This window comes from Acanthopagrus latus, chromosome 2, assembly GCF_904848185.1.
Source record: "Acanthopagrus latus isolate v.2019 chromosome 2, fAcaLat1.1, whole genome shotgun sequence".
NCBI classification, from domain to species: Eukaryota; Metazoa; Chordata; class Actinopteri; order Spariformes; family Sparidae; genus Acanthopagrus; species Acanthopagrus latus.
The window spans coordinates 12,402,961-12,423,037 of NC_051040.1; the positions used below are offsets into that span (position 1 = coordinate 12,402,961).

The following is a 20,077-nucleotide window of genomic DNA, read 5'->3' on the forward strand; positions in this document are numbered from 1 at the left end:
AAGTGTGGTCTTTAATTTTCTTTGAGGCATTTCTTCATCAGAACTCATACAACGTAGATATGTTGGGTTTTACTAGGTTTCTCTATGCCTCTCCCATAGATTTCAGTACAGCTGGCACCGAAGCGAGATGCAGTGATGTAGTGACCCTTCCTTATTCTTTAAGTTCCTTGGCGTCTGTTTATTAAGGGTCATACCCACAAAGGACAAAGTAAAGCTGAGGGAGGCGTCAGGAGAGCTTTCCTCTTTTTATTTGGTACACATTTGCATCTTTACATTTATTCCACAGTTCTTCTGCTGGACTCACACACGACAGACACAAGTGCAAAGAGGACGGACTGGACTTGTGGTGGTCCTTTGTTAAAAGAAGCGACTGTGTTCTCTGAATGTAAACATAACTGCATGATATCATTAATGGAGAATCTGACATGATTCGCCCGCTTTCTGCAGCCTTTTCCCAGATAGTGTTGAAAACAGTGTCGCTTGAAAACAGGTACAAGAGGAACACAGCTGTGACTAATGTCTGGGTGTGGAAATGTTTCTACAGGCGGTTTACGGAGGGGTTTGTTTTCCAAACCATAAGCGTTCTGAGCTCTACAGCTATGAAATAAGCCTCGAAAATATGACTCTGATCTAATCTATGAATGTTTCCAGGCTGCAGCTGCACTCACACAGGTTTATTCTTTAAATTCAGCCCTGAATCCAAATGCTTGTTATTTGTTTGTTTTCACGGTGCACACTTCTTGTAATACACACGTTTAGCCTTAACAAACACAAGATGTGCGTTACAGTCACAGGAGGGATTTATAATTCAAGTTAGAAAAAATAAACATTATTATGCAACTTAGTTTTACAAGTTGAATAACAAACAAAAACAAATAAAAAATAATTTAAAAAAATAAATCACAGGTTTGAAAACATTTGTAAAAAAAAGTGAAATATTTACAGGACAGCGTGCGAAAATACAAAAATATAGTTCAGTCCTTTGGACAGTCACACGCATGTGAACGTGATGCAATGCCCAATTCTTTTATAAAAAGTCCCACAAACATAACATTTAAAAGTGAAACAGATACACAGGTTGGTTTTTTTTCCCCCCCCATTTCTTTTCTTTTTTTTTTTGTTTTTTGCAGTTTCAACACTGCAGCACCTACACTTGCATTGTTTACTGGCTACATGATTAGCTACTAAATATCTCAATGACCTCTACCGCTACTGGTCTTTTTTTTTTTCCTGATTCTAGCTACGTAACAGGAGCTTTAAGTACAAATCGTCTACTCTGTAGTCATTACAGAATTACATGACTGACAATGGAAAATGCCCATCAAAAGTTCAGGCTGTGGCTCTTTTCATGAAATGCGACAGTAAAAAACAAAACAAAAAAAACAGTCTCAGAAACAGGTCAGTTTCATGTCCACAGCACGGACGGACAGAAGAGCTGATGTTTGGTCCTTGGGTCAACTCTTGATTGGTTGTTTTCCTGAGATCGACGCTGGAGCAACAGAGGCCCAACAGTCAATTTGAGTCAAATCTCTTTCACTTAGCTGCTCGATTGTCCATCATGTCTGAAAAAAAGACACAAATTGTAAGCCCATTGTTGACGTCCCACATTATGTTCTCGGGTCAACATTGTAATCAACCAGTTGCAGCCCTCTGACTTCATCAGCGTGCTTCTTTCAAAAGTAAGCTACGTTTTTCAAATCAAAGTGGATTCAACTGAACAAAACAGTTGACAAATAGTAAATATAATTTGACAGTATGTTTAACAACAAGACTAGCTAGCTAACCAGTCAAGTCATTGTCCCCAAATCATATCAAGATTTTCACGAACAAACGTTACTGTGGATGCAGCCTGAAGTACAGAGCTGAACAGTGAATGGGATGTGAGATTATTTGCTTATGTGATACAACGTATCAGTAAGTTTAGAGGGGAAGTGTACTTTCTGCAGCATTAATTTAGAACGGTGAACAGACAATTTGACTGGAACTCCTTAGTAGGTGTCCATATATCAGGGATTAATGGACACCCTGCAGCCAATCAGAATTGAGTATTCCTCGAGACCACGGTATAAAGTCTGGTATTACACACTTTAAGAGCTGTAGCAATCTGAGCCACTGCAGGGTTAGTGATTAGCTTGCTAGCAAGTAAGCTAGAATATTGCTCAGTAAGTTTAACAGGTTCAGAGTCATCACATAAAACACAAACAGGCGTGAACAGACTTAAAAGCGTAGCTATGTACTGGAAGTTTGTGTTAATTCTAAAAGATTTTGATTGCATTTGTCTGCTTTTGATGCTTTAATCTGTTGGATGTTGTGTCATTATGAACCTAATAAATACACATGCGTCATGCACCGTGTCTTCATAACTAATACAACAGCTAGTTGTAGTCTATTGTACACAGTGTATTACCTTGTAGAGTCTGATGGACCTCATTTGGCAGGTCATCCAGGTCCTCCACACTCTTCCACAGGTGGTACGCCGTGGCCTCCCCCGGCCGCCTTCTGCTCTTCCACTCCACCAGCATCTTCAGCTTCTGCATGGTCACGTCTTTCTCCACCGCTTGAATTTCATCCAGCTCCCTGGAGTTCAACTCCAGATAGATGGCCACCTGCTTCCACTCCTTCCCGAGCCGCTTGGCCACCTGCAGCAGCTGCTTCTCTGACATGTCCCGAGTCATCACCGTTCTCACTCCGTCTGGAAAACACACGCAGGTAATTCATTTCAGGATCATTTTAGACAGATAGGTGCATCTGGAAACAGCTCAGGTGTTCCTCTGCTAGCAAAAGTCACCTGACTCGTCCTGCCATCGAGGCCTTTTACAGGCCGTCTCCTCTTCTGAGGGGCTGCTGCTCCTCTGTCTGCCTGAGAGAGAGAGACAGGTATGAGGCGAGTCAGCTTGGAGACGCTTAAAGCATGCTGTGATGGAGAAATGTGATTTAAAAACAAGGACAACAAGAAGCTTACTGTTCGTCCTTTTCCTCGGCTTCTTCTCTGTGTTCTCCACACAGTCACCTAAGAAACAAATGAGACGGCCTTCACCAATCCAATAAGAAATGAACACTGGGAAAAAAACTGGTTTAGCCTGATTTCAGCCACAACACCTTGAATCAAATCACCAAACATGCTCAGAGTGACCAAATGCAGCGTTACCTTCTCTGATGGTGGCCGACCACACGGTCTCCTCGGTGTTGATCTCTATGAGAGACAATTTAAAGGGAGGAGGCTGCTCGAAGAAAGCTTCAAAGTAACCCTTCATCTTCGTCACTGCAAGGGTGAATTTCAAGTCCTGCACAGGGACACATGAACATCACTTAAAGGGACAGTTCAACCCAAAATCAAACATACATATTTTTCCTCTTAACTTAAGCACTGTTTATCCAGTCAGATAATTTGGGCGTGAATTGTGTTAATCTATCAAACAACCTCCAACTGTTTCACCACGCAGAAGGAAGTGTGCATCTGCTCACGTGGCTCCTCTCATTTCTCTATTTGGTGCTTACTCATCTCCTGCTCTCCTTCATCGTCCCACCATATTGGGGGAATGTCTCAATTCCTCAAACACATCTCCAGGTGAGAGGAACAAGGAGAGGAGGAGGCACAGATGTATCCTTTTTGCGGAATTTTATTGATACCTGTGATAAAAAGGGGCGCGACACACAGGGTCTCAGACATGAGGAGAGGAGGTGGGAAAGGAATGGAAGATGTGCAACCTGAGTAATGATGAGAAGAGGCTCGGCTCATGACAGAGCGTGATGTAAACAATAATGATGCTCTCCTCGGTTGAGCTGTGACGTTAGTTGCTCAGCGGTGATTCACGCTTCCTTCTGCGCTGTGATATGTTTGGGGGGGGGGGGTGTAGTTTAGTACAAAGAATGTAGTTCCCACATGAGACTGCCCACAACAAGGACCATGGGTAATCTTGAGTAACCAATTCATGATTTCTGGAAAGAGACATTGCTGTTGAGTTTTTGTTTTTTTTTTAAATCTAGACGTTGTGTAGTTGAAAACTCAGCACCTCGCAGCAAAACAACATAGATGGATAAATAAAGGTAGGTAAGAGGATAAATATGTATTGTTGCTTTATTTTGGGTGAACTGTCCCTTTAAAATAATTTTAATTGTGGAGTCCATGCAAAAACAAATACAATGATGATCATAATGTAGTTAAAAGATGACGTACTGTAAGTGTTTGGGTTTTCAAAACATGGATCGCACCATGAAAATGGTTTCACGCACCTCAGGTTTGATCTCTCCCTCCGGCTCGCTCACGAGGCGATACGTCCCCTCGTCCAGTTTACACGTGGGAGGCTTGTCTATCTTAATGTAGCGATTCTTGTAGCTCCGCACCTGTTTGGTAATATCCTGGTTCACATATGGGCAGCAGGAAGAAGACAGGATGATGAGCCGGGCTGGACGGTGATTAACGTTCAACAAAAACATTAATTTTCCACAGTGGAAAAACTGAAGGCCTCAGAACAACAAACCACTTTACGACTTCAGCCCACCCCCTTAGTGTTTGTTGTACATAATGTACACAGTGATGGAAAAACACATCAGATGGGAAAGCACAAATTTGTTCATAGTTCTGGTGCGATTATTCACCAACACACATGCTCACCATCACGGACACACTTCCTGAGTGACCTCAGCTGTACAGTGTTAAAATGAATCAACATAATGGTCACGTCAATGTCAGAACACTGCCTTACACAGTAACACACACACCAGTGGACTCATCGCCACTCAGATAGACTGTATATACCAAAAAACCCCACCAGCTTTCAGCTTTCAGCCAAAACAAAAATTATGCTTGCTGTTTTTGGCCACCGTATATTTTGAGTAATTAAGTTACCGTGCTGTCATCTTAAATAATGAAAATGTGAAATTAAGGAATATTTAAATGCTTCATTACAGTAACAGGACTATATTTTTCTAGCTCCACGGTTAAGAAGGATGTGCTTCCTTTAATTAGTCGACTACATGCGTCACCTGTGTTGTGCATGTTTTACAGTAACACAAATAATTTCGGTTTGCACTAACTGGGCAATTTTCATACTCATATGTATTATTCATTAATAATACACTGCCCACACTGTTTATAATAACACTGTTTATATTTGGACATACCATGTATATACGATTCTATTTCTATTTCTGCTCTAACACTTTTTCTTGCCTGTTTATTATATTGTTTATTCTTTTACTATTATTATTGTTTGTTCTTATATTGAACTGTCCTTTGGCGGCTGTGATGCACACATTTTCCAATTTGCAGAACTAATAAAGGAACCGTCCAGCTCAAAGATGCAGGAATATTTCAAAATGTTTTCTCTTAGTTTCTAGTTCAGGTTCATCTGATTCTTTGACGGTTGAATCCATTTGCACATTTGTTGGTGATAGTGGCAGTTGGCGTTGTTTTCACTGCAGATCAGTCTGTCAATTAGTTTCTCAATTGCTTGATCAGTTGTTTGGTTTATGTCAGAAGAATGGGGAAAAAAAATGTTTGTAAGAAATTCTCAGCATTTCAAAAAGCCCAAAACAATCACGTCGAATGTCCACAGCCCAAAGATATTCAGTTTAATGTCACAGAGGAGTTAAAAAAACATTATTCACATTTAAGAAACTGGAATCAGAGATTGTCAGACTTTTTTTTTAATTAATCAAACCTATTACTCCATTATCAAAGTAGTTCTTGATCGATTTAGAGCTTGACAAGCTATTAATCGATTAATCACCAGAGCTCGAGAGTTAACGCAGCGTTGCCTCATTCTGGTTCAGACTGTAACAGCAAGATAATTCATGCTGATATTGATGCGATATTTAAAATTCATTTCTTTACAGGTGCACCTTTAACTGTCTGCCAAAGGCCAAGAATTGTTTACCAGTTTCCAAAATGAGCTGTGTCATGGCACAAACAACATAAGTGAGTTTATCATAATATTTTTGGATTGTACTATGACCTCATCACAACAACTTTCTGTTTCACCTCTGCTTCGTTAGATTGCACAAACCCGGACTTTATCAGCCGTACAGCATCGAAGCCAGTGCAGTTCAAAGCATGAACAAGAAGTGAAAGAAGAATGTTTTGGCTGTTTGTTTTTCACACGCAATTCATTCACAGGTTTCGCAGGCATTTTGCTGGAGTTTTATCATGTAGGTGGTTGGTATGGTTGCACGTCACAGTTGAAGAATTCGGGCTAACTCAGGTGACGGTCTCATGAATGGAATATTTATTTGTACTGTGCATGAGGGAAAGGATTTTTTTTGCCTTTTTTTAATGCTTGCACGTCAGAGAAAAACTCCTCAATTAAAACACAAAATGCACTTTGATGTAAAAAGTCATGAGGAGCTTTTTCACATTGACTTTGGCTTATTTGTATTCACTTAAAAGTGGATCATCAGTGATTGAGGGATAAGAAATGAAACATGACAAATGAAAATGACTGTCTTCAGAAGCCGGGCATAGGATATATAATACTTAATAAATACATGAGTGAGTGTGTGTATTCAGACATTCAGGCTTTATCCTTGTTCACACTGTATCCAGTAATGTCACCCGACTATTTCATCACCGTACAGGAACAGATACCAAAATGTTACAGCATCCTGAGCAGGCAGATGGTCAAAGCAACTTCTAGGTTCTTTTTTCAGTTGTGACATTAACATGTAAACTTGCCAGTCATGTTACTTACAGATTAAAAATTTCAAAAACTGTTTGAAATGGATCCTGTTTTAGGAAATTAAAAACAGGATCTTGCAACTAAAGAACTTAGTGAGAACTTGACCAAATTCCCCCCGAAGTTTTTTCAATTTTAAAATATGCCATGTCAAAGCCTCAAAAGTGTTTTTGTGAAGTAAGAAGCGAAAACTGCCAATCGTGATTCCCGAACAATAAGGTGCACATATACACAGTATCCACCTCCGCTTACCTTGATGTCAGATGAACTGTTGGTGGCCAGGTAGACGTGGAAGCTGTAGTTGTTGTTGTCGCTGCCCGCCTGCTTGTAGACGAGGACCACCCCGTGGTGCTCTACGGACTGGTTCGTCTGAATTATGGGACCCACGGGTGACAAGGACGTTACATTCCACTTGACGTGGCTACCTGAGTGGTCCACTGTCGGCTCGATGAGTGGACGGTTGTCCTTTATGTGCAGGACGCTGAATGTCATCTCATTTTCTGGATCTGTGTGAAGTTATCAAGAAAAAAAAAAGAAGGTTTTATGTCTCACCTGTTCTTATAACTAAAAATGTATTTAAAGTGATCCTGAAATGCCTCTCCCAGACCAGCCAAAAGTAAATACAAAGCTGGTGTTGAACCCTTTGGACTACAAGCATTTTTTTTAGGCTCATTTAAAAGGTTATAAGGTGATTTTTGAAGATTTGTAAGTGCTCCTGGTATTAATCTATAGGAGTTTGAACGTGGTAGATTATATTTTTTCTCGCCTACATTTTTCAATGCAAAAATTAGCCTGTAGTTGACCTGTAACTGCCCCCTGTTAGCTGAAAAACACAATGGGTCCACATCATATAGGTCTTACACGGACAAGCCTCAAAGGTAATAAGAATATAACTGAAACTTAACACTAAACACATGATTTTCTAACAAAATATTCAGTCACCTGGCAAAATACCCTGCCTCAGAATAACGGGGGCAAAAACGTATTAAAGTTACTTGTTTCCCTATTTCCTTTGTACATATAAATAGCCAAAGACGAGTGCTCAGGTGGAAAAACAGCCGATTCAAACAGCAAAATTCCCCAAAATGTTTTATAGCTTTAAAAAACTGATATAAACTGTATAGTACCAAATTTGAAATCTCAATGGCTACATGATGAATCAAAGGTAAAAAATAAATAAATAAATAAAAAGAGAGCGAGAGTGGGTCAGTTGTCTACACGATCACTCATTTGCTGTTGTAGGTTCTAGGGCGGGCGTAGAAGCAGGATCTAAGCTCTCTGACGATGCACTGTATATGATGACCATACACTTAACCTGAGGCACAGGCAAGCCTCTGATTTTTATAAGTTAATAGATAAAAGATAACGATACTCTGAAATTGAGTACTTTCTATAAAAGATTTAAGATGAGTCATAATCTTGATTAATAATTAAAAGCTGTACGTCACTTTTACAGACATCAATTAAATTCAAAACAACCTCTGGGCAACATCTCTCACCACAGGAAGCCAAGATCATCATTGTGTATTATAAACTGAACAGGAGAGAGATAGCTCTGATATCTCACCAGCAAGACAGACGGAGTGAGGGAACTGGATGGACTTGAGCACGGACGCATCCTTGTTGACGGTGTCCACGTTAAAGATGGGTCCAGCGAACTTCCAGGAGTCCCTGAGGAACGAGCCAAACTTGGACCAGGACAGGACTGAGTACCGCACGAGGACTCGCTCCGATGCCTCAAACACCAGGCCGGTGACCGAACACTCGAATGTGCCCTCTCCTTCCAGCTGCACCCTAAAACACACGCGCACACACAGTCAGTAATGCTGTACATGCAGAATCAGTGTAAATGTGCACAGACAGTTGTACTCACTGTAATCGTCCCTTAGAGATCCTCCTGGGTGTGACCAGCTCATTGCCGTGGCTCTGTCAAACAAACAATTAAAACCTTTTTTTAAAAAAACCATAGAAGACTTATACAAGGTCATCCACAGCATCAGAAGAATGTGAAATACAATCAAGTATATACAGAAAAGACAAACGCGTGGTTTCTCAACCCACCTGCTGAACAGCTTTACATTTTTCACAGCAGAATTTGAAGGCCCTTTCATCTGTCAGGATGTAAAACAAAAAAAAACAAGATGTTACTCACAAAACATGTGAAACAATCTCCAAAACATTTGTTTGTGTGCTATTATCTGCTTACCTTTCCCATTTGAAACCTCTGCTTCAGGTCTAGCGACTGACTCTGGAAGGTGAAATAATTCCAATATTATGAAAAGAAAATCACATGCCAGAGGCTGTTGAGTCTCCTGACAAGCTGTTTAGGTTGTGAGCCACTTTTCGGGGGTTGTAAGGGTGGAGCTCAGTGACATGTCGAATCCAAGTCTCTGCTCCAAAAATTCATTCATTCATGTCATATGGCTGTCATTAAAATGTGGCCACAAGATCAGCGAGTTACCACTAAAATCATGGTAACTATGAAAACCAGCCAACATGGCGGACTGGATGTCAACAACAAAACACAACAGTTTTAAAAAGCAGGTACTGTGTCATGTGCTCATGAAGCGCCGTACCGTTTTTAAACTCCTCGGCCTCGGCCTCTTCGTTGTCTGCAAATTAGTGAAGGAGATCGACTCTGTTAATACATGAAGTACAAAAAGATGTGTGAGGATTTATTAAAGGATGTTAGTTCTTACCTTCCTCTCCTCCAAACTTATCAGCGCTGCCTTCTGGTGAGAGTCAAAATACAGCAGAGTGGGGAGAGTGAGAAACAGATAATAATATGCACCTATTTTCAATATCTAGTAGGGTAACTGACTCAGTTAACATTTGTAAAAGAGGGGGGATTAGGAGTAAGGAAGAGGTTATTGTTTCTATACTGAGAATAGTTCACACGTTTCTGAACAGCACTTTGTTTATTTTAGTAAAACACCTGAGTGGCTTGTGTTCATGTCAGGAACTTGAAGCAGTGCAACATGTTTTGATGTCTTGCAGAAAATATGACCACCAAAGACAAGAGCTTCTCAGAGAATTGCGAGAAATTGGATTAGAGGAAGTATCTCTGAAAAGCATTTTGGAAGTAGGGTCAAGCAGGAGGGGAAAATGCTGTTTTTTTTTCAGATTCTTAAAAGACACTGGTCTGTACAGCAGGGTTTAGTGCACTAAGGTGCTAGTCCCATAGATGGCAGCAATGCAACTTTAGGATGCCGGCTGCCGTAAAACCGCAAAGAAGGAGAAGAAGAACAGCTTGCCTGCGTCTGTCCTAAAGCAAGTCTGCCGAATTATAATTAACCTCTGGGTGACAACAAGACTCCAGGAAGTCACTGCTCCCAGGGTAAGAAATTACTTTAAGACCACAACATTCAGTTTCTACCTTTTCTTTTTAGGGATTTAAACAGAAAGAGATAAGACATGTTAATGTTTGAGCTTTAGAGGAGCTGGTAAGTGGATTTTTGTCTACTCCTGAACAGAGCCAGGCTAGCTGTGTCCTCCTGTTCCCAGTCGTTATGCTAAGCTAGGCTAAGCTAAACTAACAGCCTCCTAGCCATAGCTTCAGATATGAGAGTGGTGTTAAACTTTCCACTGTTTCTCGGAAAGAAAGCAAATTTCACAAAAATATCCGACTACTCTTTCAAAGGCCTGCTGGAGCAGCTCAACTTGCATCTCTCACCAGAATCCTCAGCCTCCTCTTCATCCTCCTCCTCCTCGTCCTCGTCCTCTGAGCTGTCCTCAGTGGATGTTCCCGTGTTGTCTGTTTCGACACATCAACATGCAAAGGGTACGTGTAAGGGAGCTGAAAACTTTGCACTGAATTTCCAACGAATGATGAGTAAAATGGTTTAATAGAAGAAAAAAGAAGACACTGAATTGTGGATCTGCGGATGACGAGTTTTCGCTTTGAGTTATGTGAAAAAACAAATGAGTGAACCTGTTGCGGTGCGATATATCGCTGCTTACCTGAACCACTGCTGTCACTCTCTGGCAGATTATCTGTAACACACGTGCAATTATGAGGTCAGTGCTGTTGACCTGTTGAAACATTATCTCTGACGTGTGAGACGTCCTTGTAAAATTTCCATCTCATTAGTCATTTCTATCACTACATTATTGTTAACATCTGTTGTTTACACTGTCGTTGTCATCTTTACAGGAACTTGTCACCACTTTCAAAAGGTCTGATCGCATCATCCACCCATTCCTGTGGTTAGTAAACTGCCAGGCAGTTATTGCGTTCAACGACCACACGGTTTCAGGAAGACTGAAGCCATATGACTGTGTCTCATGTTATTTTCACCCGACAGGAACCACAGCCCTATTAATAGTCACTCCCTATGAAACCAATACATGACTGAAGAGGGAAAGCAGACACTATTCTGCGTCTTTACTTACCAAAGTCTATTTGACCCAAACAAAATCTCAGGTGCAATAGTGCCTCGAGGCAGGACTCGCACACAGAGAGGCTAATTGAAGTATCTGAAGCCTGATGCATTGATCAATAATAGGTGCTATTTCATCTGACATTTTCAGCTTAAATCAGCAGTTACACTAAAAATGAATGTAGGGAATCTGACCGATTATTATCAAGGACTGAGAAGATGACGAAAAAGTGAAAATCTGGAAGAACGTCATATTTCAAGGAAGTCAACATATTTGATGACCCGTTAGTTAACGTTAGCATTCAGCATCTTCCGAGCTAATATCACCGATTTATTCCATCGAGTGTGTTTCACTCCAGACTTAAACATGCGTCCATTCATTCCTATCCTATGGTGTTCTACATTATCAAACAGTAATGTCAGCTTGGACGTAGTTGAATGCTAACGTTAGTTGCTGTCTCACTGAGGCGTATAAGGGTCATCAAATAGTTTGTTTTACATTGAAATATAGACCAGTCTGTTGTCTCTTCACTTGATAATCAATTAGAAAGCAGTGAATGATAACAATTTCCAGATTCCCTGAGTTTATATGAGTTGCAGCTGAAATGCAGCAGTATGACATTTAAGCTTGTGTTTGATGTCTGAAGAAAATGAATACGGTTGATGAGACGACCAGTTATTTTATCTCGTTATCTCATAACAAAGCTCATTTTCTCGAGATCTCAAGAAAATAATCCTAAAATGTTTCACTCTGTAATAAAAACAGATAAAATGTAACTCTCGTTTAGGGCATCTATATTCCAGTGCATCATAAATATATCATATCTGTGTATACTGGATGTTGTCCACAGGCACAGATATGAAAACTTTTAGTTTAGTTTACTTCCTAATTTCAGTATCGCTATCAGCCTCAGAAACTGAGTATCGATTGGGCTCAGAGAAAAGAGATGTTTAACTCCTTTTTCTCTTCTCTCATACAAAGCAGACAATGTCTGGGACACACCGGCATTGTGTGTTTTAATTCTGAAAATGTAGACAATTTTTAGCAGCTTTGTGGCAACAAATTTTGACATGCAGCCGTAGTACTGTTGTCTACCTTCCTGCATGTGTCAAATGTGACATCCAGTAAGTAGGAAGTTAAATTCAGAATCAATGAACATGTTTGCCGTGGTGACCCTCAATCAGCTACTGCAAGACACTTTGCAGCCGGCAATCATTCTACTTCAGATTTGGCCTCAAGTGGCGTTGATATGATGTGTTTTCAGTGACCCGATCTTTTCATTTGTCTGTACCGATTTCCAGTGTACAACCTACAATTTCTACGCATTTACTCTAAATCAGACGTGTACGAGAAAGGTGGCTATGTTTTGTTCTGGTATGTCTGTAATGAATGGGCCTGCTGGTAATCGCCTTTGTGTTTGTTTGATCAAGCGTGAGATGACTGACCCGGTGCACCTGTAGAGTAACCCACATGTAGGGTGACTCATCATGCATGCCTCGTTTTGCACGGAGGAAAGTCCTACATGGACTCAAATGTTTGCCCTTTTGCACATTTCTTCAGTGTATGTGCAGCAATGTAATGGAGAACACAGACACTGCACTTTTGCTCAAAGACAAACAAGGGACATTTTTTTTTTAAGCCGCAGCTCAACCTTTGCAAACCAAAACCTCAGCCACAATCAGCGATGCTGAACTCCACACCCGTACTCTTCAAACTTTTGTGACATAGGGAAAGTAATGATAGTTGGACTACCCAGTACTAACTATTGCCTTCTGTCACAGGGGCTCTTCCTCTAAGAGGTGCAGCCCCAGTGAGACACCTTTTACTTTGCTTACATGTTTGTGTACTCTGTCTGTGTGTGTGTGCATGTGTTTTTAAAAGCTCTCCATCCAAATTAGTCATCAAAAAAGCCCTCAGCATGTCTGACTAACTCCACCAGCTTCAACATATCCATCATTCCCCAGCAGCTGAGCGGTGGCACCCTGAGAAGCAGCCTCTGATAAGTGCCATGCATTAACATCCTGGCACATTTATACAGATGGGTCCAGAGGAGCTGCTTCTCCTCTCTTCCCAGCAGCAGTGGATGTCCGTGGGCCGGGCCATCTGGCTGAGTGCCTGGCCGTCTAATGGATGGAGCCCATCCTCTCTGGCCCACAGAGTTTTATCTTAGACTAACAAGCAGATGCTGCCATCGCCCGCTCGACTCGCGGCACCTCCCTCATCAATCTCTCTCCTCGACTCGGCTCGATCTGTCTGCTTCACCTCCATTTCTCCCTCCCCGTCCTCATATGCCTCCCATGGCCAATCGCTTTCTCTGCTGCTGCTGCTGCTTCATCTGAGCCAGCAGGCATCCCTCTTCACTCTGGCACGGCCGCTTCCCTTCATCAGACTGACAAACAAGGTGGAGAGCAAACACCCGCACAGATACACACATGCTCATGCAAACATGAGCACACACATACTTGTTTACGGCTTCACGGATCTGGATCGTTCCATGGCTGTTGGCTGCCATCTGCTGGCGTACAAAAAAAACAACAACAAAACCAAGGGCATGAGGAGGCACGTGTGTGGCGCACAGCAGTGGATCTCAGCCTTTCTGGCTTGTGGCCAGTCCACAATAAACAGTTTTGTGGTCAATGTCATCATGAAAGTCAGTGTTTCTACGATCGGTTGTATTCATTAAGACACAGCAGGTCACTGATATAGTTCTTAGCACCATTACAAACTCGTATCTCATAAAAATGGTCCCAATGATTTCCACACGGTTTGTTAAATGTGGGGAAAATGTATATTGGATTGGAAATCCCTGTGGCAGAGCTGAAGTGAGAGAAAGTGTCAAATCCTTTCAGTCTATATTTGTATCGGAGTACATTAGCTGAGAAATATCAAATATAATATCTGATCAAAGCTTTTACTTTGAATTCAAAGACAAAGTGCTCTAAAAAGCTAAAAAGTATATCTGTGCCTTTCTAAGTAAACATTTGAAGAGTCAGAACTGCCCTTTGATTTTATTCCTTACATTTGTAATAGTGATGTCAGTTAGATTTCCTTTGGTCAGATCCATGAAATACAAAATAATCCATCTTTGATCAGTACATCTCATCCTCAGATGTGCACAAACTACAGGTTACATGAACAAAACAAAATGTTGAACGATCGATTATCTCATCTGTATCAGAAATGAGGAGCAAGTTATTATCAGTTGTTGTATTGTCCTCAAAAACATATTTTGCATCCCTATTCCTCATCATTAGCAGCTCATCATGTCTGCCAATGTTTTATTAGTGTCTTCTTACTATATAATGTCACAATAAGAAACAAAAAGCTTTTACTTAAAAGGATTTATTTGTTTGGAATTTATGTGCTAGTGTACAGTGTTAAAAATGGCAAAACAGGGGAGCGATTGTATGGCTGTGCGTTAATCTTGCGGCCCTCTAAAGGTTCAATGTGTAGGATTTCGGAGGATCCATGGGCTGAAGTGGAATATAACAGTCATAGTTGTGTTTGTTCGTCCTTTATGTTGTTTTCATCACTAGAAATTCCAGTAGCTGAGAATGGACAAGTTCAACACCATTTTTTCAGAGGGCCTCTCCTGTTTTCTTTTGTGTTTTTAGCGGCCAGTTGCTTGCTTTCTGCAGCCTCGCCACAGGGTGCCACTAAATCCTACACACTGGTCACATTAAGGTAAATGTTATGGAAATCAGGGAGGCCAAACACAGCGAGTAGAGAGAAAGGTAGGATGGCATATAAAGGCAGGAAGGAAAGGAAGTGTTGCGAGACAGCGATCCAATATTTAATGCTTAACCTCACTGACGTGATAGATTTTTGTATATATATTTACTATATTGTTCTGAATTTGATGCCAGCACATGGATGTATAAAAGATCTTACTACATGGGCTCATGAGCAGTTAGTTTGCAATTTCTGTTTTCCTTTAAGTTTATCACAGCTATCTATAGTTTTAAGAAAACACTAACATAAAAGATTTAATTCACTGTTCTGGTGTGCATAAGTAAAAACAGGGAAACTTGGGACACCAGTGAGTGTATGACTGTGCATAATTCCTGCTGCCCTTTGAGGCAAATGATATGGAAATCAGGGAGGCCAAACAGTAAGCAGAGAGAAAGGTGCGGAGGCATAAATAAAGGAAGGAAAACCACAGCAGTGAGGAATAATAGATGGGGACGCTTGGCTTTTAAATATTAAAAAAGGAGCCGGAGAGGAAGCTCCAAGTGTGATCAGCGTATAAAAACAACAGTGCAGACACATGTAGCCCAACATGTGCTCAGCGAGATGGTGAAAAGAGAAAGAGACGGCAGCAATGAGTGGGAGGAGGGGAAGGAGTGAACCTGGGTAGATGTTTACCTTTGTTTTCAGGCGCAGGGATATCTCCGTCTCTGTGGGGCAGAGGAGATAACATTCAGACAACTTTCAAAGACACAGAATTCAGTGGGAGTCATGGGAGGGACCTCTGGGACGTGTGATGACAATTATAGAAGTATTTAGAGGGCTGGAACTTGCAGTGGCTCTTAAAAAAATTGTGCAGCTGCAGGCTCTCGCAGTCGACCACTTCTGCTTTCAAACAGGAACACACGCAGCCGAGTGAATGAGAAAAACAGGAAATGTGTACAAGCTGCCAGCGTCTCACTTTCTCACACTGCTGACACCAAACCCATCCTGTCGAGTGATAGATTCACCTTTCCACCCAAACTCCTGCTCTGACCCACTTTCAGAGCAGCGCAGCAGCTGTGGAGGGGTGCTTGCTGGGTACTTTTGCTGACTGGTACCGAATCACACTTTTTTTCTGCTTTTGTAAACAGACAAGGATTGTGGGTAGATGATTCACATTCAATCTGATCATTTATTTACTTCAGTGATACTACATCGTTATGCTATGATCATAAAATTACGTCTAAATTGTGAGTCCAAGCACATTTTGATCCAAAAATAACTGAAATGAGTGAACCGAAACTTTTGTTTCATACACGTGAAAGCATGCGACGCATAACAGTAGAATACACTTGACCGCACTGATCATAATGTTGAGTATTTCACACGTGATTCTGCCATATTGTGATTGTGTAACATTGAGATTTCAACCACGATCACTGACTGTCAAAACCAGCTCTTCCCGACTATTTAGCCATTTGACTCTTTTGATAAGTGCTCGACTATCCTGGAATGTAGGCGATCAAAACTAACAATGAGCCACGTTCAGATGTGTCCGACTGGAGCGACCTGTTGACGCAGTTCGAGCTGCAACAAGAGGCAACACGCCTGAGATCCGTCAGGAGGAAGAAGAACGAGTTCGCCACCAGCAGCAGGCTTGAAAAAGTAGGTCAAATACCGCCCTGTGTCTGTTCAACGGGGCCATCAAAAGCAGAATGATGCATCAGGAAATTTGGATTATTAAACCCTAACAAATTGTGGCTCTTTTATTTACGCGCCTGTTACTCTCGATAAGGCACTGTGGGTTCCTTTGTTCTCAAACATCTGTCCAGGAAACACGGTTCTTCTCCTCCTCAAGGTCAACGCGTTCCCAGCTTGTGCCACGTTGTCGCACCACAACAGCGCCAAGGCTCATTAGTTACCACGGTGATCATGTCTTCCTTGGAGAGAAAGGGCTGCTTTGTCCTCCCTCAAATGTTTTCAGACAATAAATAAAAACTCCCTGCATGAGTTCTCAGACTTTCTCTGCGGTCACTTGCTCCTATCTTTCCATAACAAACATTTGATAAGACAGCTCAGTGAGGGTGTTGTTCTGTGTCTGGCCGAAAGATAAAGGGCCACAACACCTACACGCTCTCGACAACTTCCCACAACCACGATGAGGAGAGAGGACATCTGTGTGCAGATAAACAACAGTCAACAAAAGGTGCAATATGTAAGAATTGGCCACCTGTCTAATTCAGTTAGCCGTGCAGCTAGCAGTCATATTAGCAGACTCTGACTGGGAGCTCAAAACACAGTGTGTGCTTAGCATCCTCGTAGTGAACAGGGCCATTCGGGGCCAAACACAGTCTCCAAGACCGGCAACTGCCAGCTTGATGACAGGGGATACAGTATGGAGGCGATTTACACCAGCTCTGACCAGGCTCTGATTCTGAAATGACAAAGACACTGCAGGTTTAGGGTGAGACAGGAGAGACAGGAAGCTCACACTTCTGGAGGCCTGAGCTGGGGTTACGGTGTGGTCAGGGGTACCTAGAGCCAAACCTGGCAAGAAAACCACCTCTTTGTTGTTGGTGTGACTCATTTTTAAAGGTCTTGTATAGCCAACTCCACTACACTGTGTCCATGCTACAGAAAGCTCTGTCTGCACCACTTCTCATTCCTCCACAGAGGAAAAAACACTCCGTCTTGTTTGTATTTCTTTGCACCAACCATAATCCACTTGCACGGGGCTAAACCCAGGTGCCTGTGCAAAATAATTTTGGGGAAACTTGTTTTGCAAGCCCTGACATTAGAGTAAATAAATCCTCACTAGCTTGCTGAGTGACCAGGTTAGTGTTGGGGTAACTTGCTATTTTCAGCGTGTGCTAGCCTGGAGGTTGTTGTTTCTCACAGCGAAGGCAGATGTAGCAAGGTTGGAGAATGCCACCTGGTGAGGAGGAGAGTCAGACTCAGGTAAATGTGGTGTTACGAGACAGGACGTGGCAGGGCTAGTTTGTTAGCTTGTTAGCTTGTAGATATCTCTGAAACACAATACATGGACATGATATGATGCCAAAACTGTTATTCATTAGCATTCTGTTGATGATGTTAGTTAATTTTTTACAGTCACTCCTTTAATATTATACTCCTCCACTTTCACTGTATGTTTATGGTCGGTTATAAACATAACAAAGCAAACATTGTTCTGCTTCTGCTACTGATAATAATTTGCCTTTAAAGTGGCACAGTGTGGTTTTGGAAAAGAAATTCATTCAAAAATCTTTTCCATAACTGAATAAAATAAGCTGCTCTCAGAGGAAAATAAGGCCCCCGGAACATAGTTTGAAGCTAGAAAAGTGGCAGGGTCCGCCAAATATAAACAAAATAAAACAGTATGAAATTGTGTTGTCCGTCTGTTGTCGGTTTGTTCATTTAGTTCGTTCAGACTCAACAAAAAAAATGAAGAAAACATCTTTCTCTTCTGATTAAAATGTCTCCCCAAAACTACATGGTGCACATTTAAACTACTATTTATAACACTCTAATACGCTGAAAAATGTTTGATATTGTAGCACAATGTTATTAAAACCCTGGTGGCATCTGACACTCGGGGACTTTTCCAGCCCTCATCAGCAGGTGAATGATACCCTGACGACAACACGGCAGCTTAGCAGCCTTTTTTTTTTTCCCCACAAGCGACGATGAGTCATCAGTATCACTTCACCTGTCTGTGGTCGACAGCACAACTGACACAACATACACATCGTATGGCCTGCTTATTAAACAGACAGTGCAGATGGTTTTCAAACAGCATCTTTATCCAATATGAAAAATATGAGCAGCCAAGTCATATTTGAGTGCTTGTTTTTCATGGATTGTAACACATAAGGGTGTTTTACTCTCATACATGTTCTTTCAAACGACATTTTGTGTATAACTTTATTGAATAAACGCGTTTAATCTTGATCTTTTGTTATGAAACACGCTGCTCGCCCACACTCGTGTCTCCGGGCTGCCACACGGTTGTTGTCAGTGAGTCATCACAATGTAACAACACGGCGGCGTGCAGCGCAGACACACCGACAAACACACCGCGACTCTGCTCTCCTCTCACTCTCCAAATGCATCTGCGCTCATTGAGACGTTTGTGTAACCAGGAATCACCAGCTCAGCGTGTGCTTTTGTTTGACTTCAAATGCACAAGCACACGAGCCCACAAACCAACAGCAACAAAAGACTTCCTGTGTCGTCGCAGGAGCGATTTTAGGCGCCGCATCCACAGCAGGCATCATGTTTCCCAAAGCGAACACTATGGAGCGCACAATCGATAGAACGAGGTCAGGGTTTTTTTCTTCTGCTGATAACCTAAAAAAAAAAAAGTCTTACCCGTCCTCCAGATGAGAAGCAGCTCCGCAGCTCGCCATCTCCGCCACCATCCTCTCTCCGTAACTGAAGCCCCGTTACACTTTCTGTTCGTCCGCCGCGTGCAGCACCTGCGCGTAAAGGCACCTGGACGCGATCCTATCATCGGCCACCAGCGCCTCGTTAAGGACCTGGGCAGCAATCAGCGCGGTGATGGTGACAGTCGTGAGCCCCTCGTGTCTGAGCTTCTTCACAGCATCTGTCCTTTTGGCTGCAGCATGCCCCCCAACAAAAACATCTGGATCTGACAAAAGAGAGAGAAAGAAAAAAGAAAAAAAAAAACCGCGCACACAGTTTCCAAAATCCAAACAGAAAACAGTCGCGAGGAGGAGAGCGTCGATGTGGATGTTTTGTTTCCTCTCACAAACACTTCGCTTGTGTGAGGGCAATGAGTTGAAAGACTGATCATCACGTCATGTCGTGCAGCGACGTCCCGCTCCCAGCACGCAGAGCAAATTTGGGGATCAGCGCTGCGGCGCAGTTGCTGCGCAGCGCGTGAAGGCACGCCGACGAGCATCCCCGTGTGGGCGGGTGCTGCAGCATCCCGCCTTCACCGGGGGCTTTGTAAAAACCATGCCGATGATTTACAGCCGGACTTTTACCACCACTTTTTTTTTCTTCATGTGAGAATACACTGAGAAGTCGAAGTGGCCCTGATAAGAAGATGTTTGCCAGCAAACACGACCGAGAGCAGCGGCGCGTCTGGTCCTGTTGTTCGCGCAAGGATAAGAAGTGGAATAAAGTGAAACTAATTCACGTTTTCGAAAATTATGTGTATTCACTTCTAATGCGTCACTAAAAGTTTCTAATAAAAACAATCCAGCGCTGTCAGACACAGAAATAACAGAACGGGGAGTGAGTTGGAAAGGAGCGAAAAACACGTCTGCGCACATCTGAGACATGTTTGTTGGATGCACATTTTCTCCCACACATAAAAAGGGGGCAGC

The 20,077-nt window shown here is 42.2% G+C and overlaps 1 protein-coding gene across 1 annotated transcript; it reads right to left on the bottom strand.

Annotated features, from left to right (window-relative positions):
* Positions 1–226: 226 nt before the first annotated feature.
* si:dkeyp-97b10.3 lies at positions 227–19,132 on the bottom strand. Its single transcript, XM_037079296.1, has 16 exons — positions 19,095–19,132; positions 15,420–15,451; positions 10,348–10,428; positions 9,374–9,406; positions 9,251–9,286; positions 8,881–8,922; positions 8,736–8,785; positions 8,548–8,600; positions 8,242–8,468; positions 6,927–7,180; positions 4,234–4,359; positions 3,149–3,284; positions 2,963–3,010; positions 2,789–2,860; positions 2,408–2,692; positions 227–1,562 (listed from the first exon to the last, which is right to left on the bottom strand). The coding sequence occupies exons 1-16, from the start codon at positions 19,130–19,132 to the stop codon at positions 1,534–1,536; spliced, it is 1,542 nt and encodes a 513-aa protein (XP_036935191.1). The 3' UTR covers positions 227–1,533.
* Between the last annotated feature and the right edge of the window lie 945 nt (positions 19,133–20,077).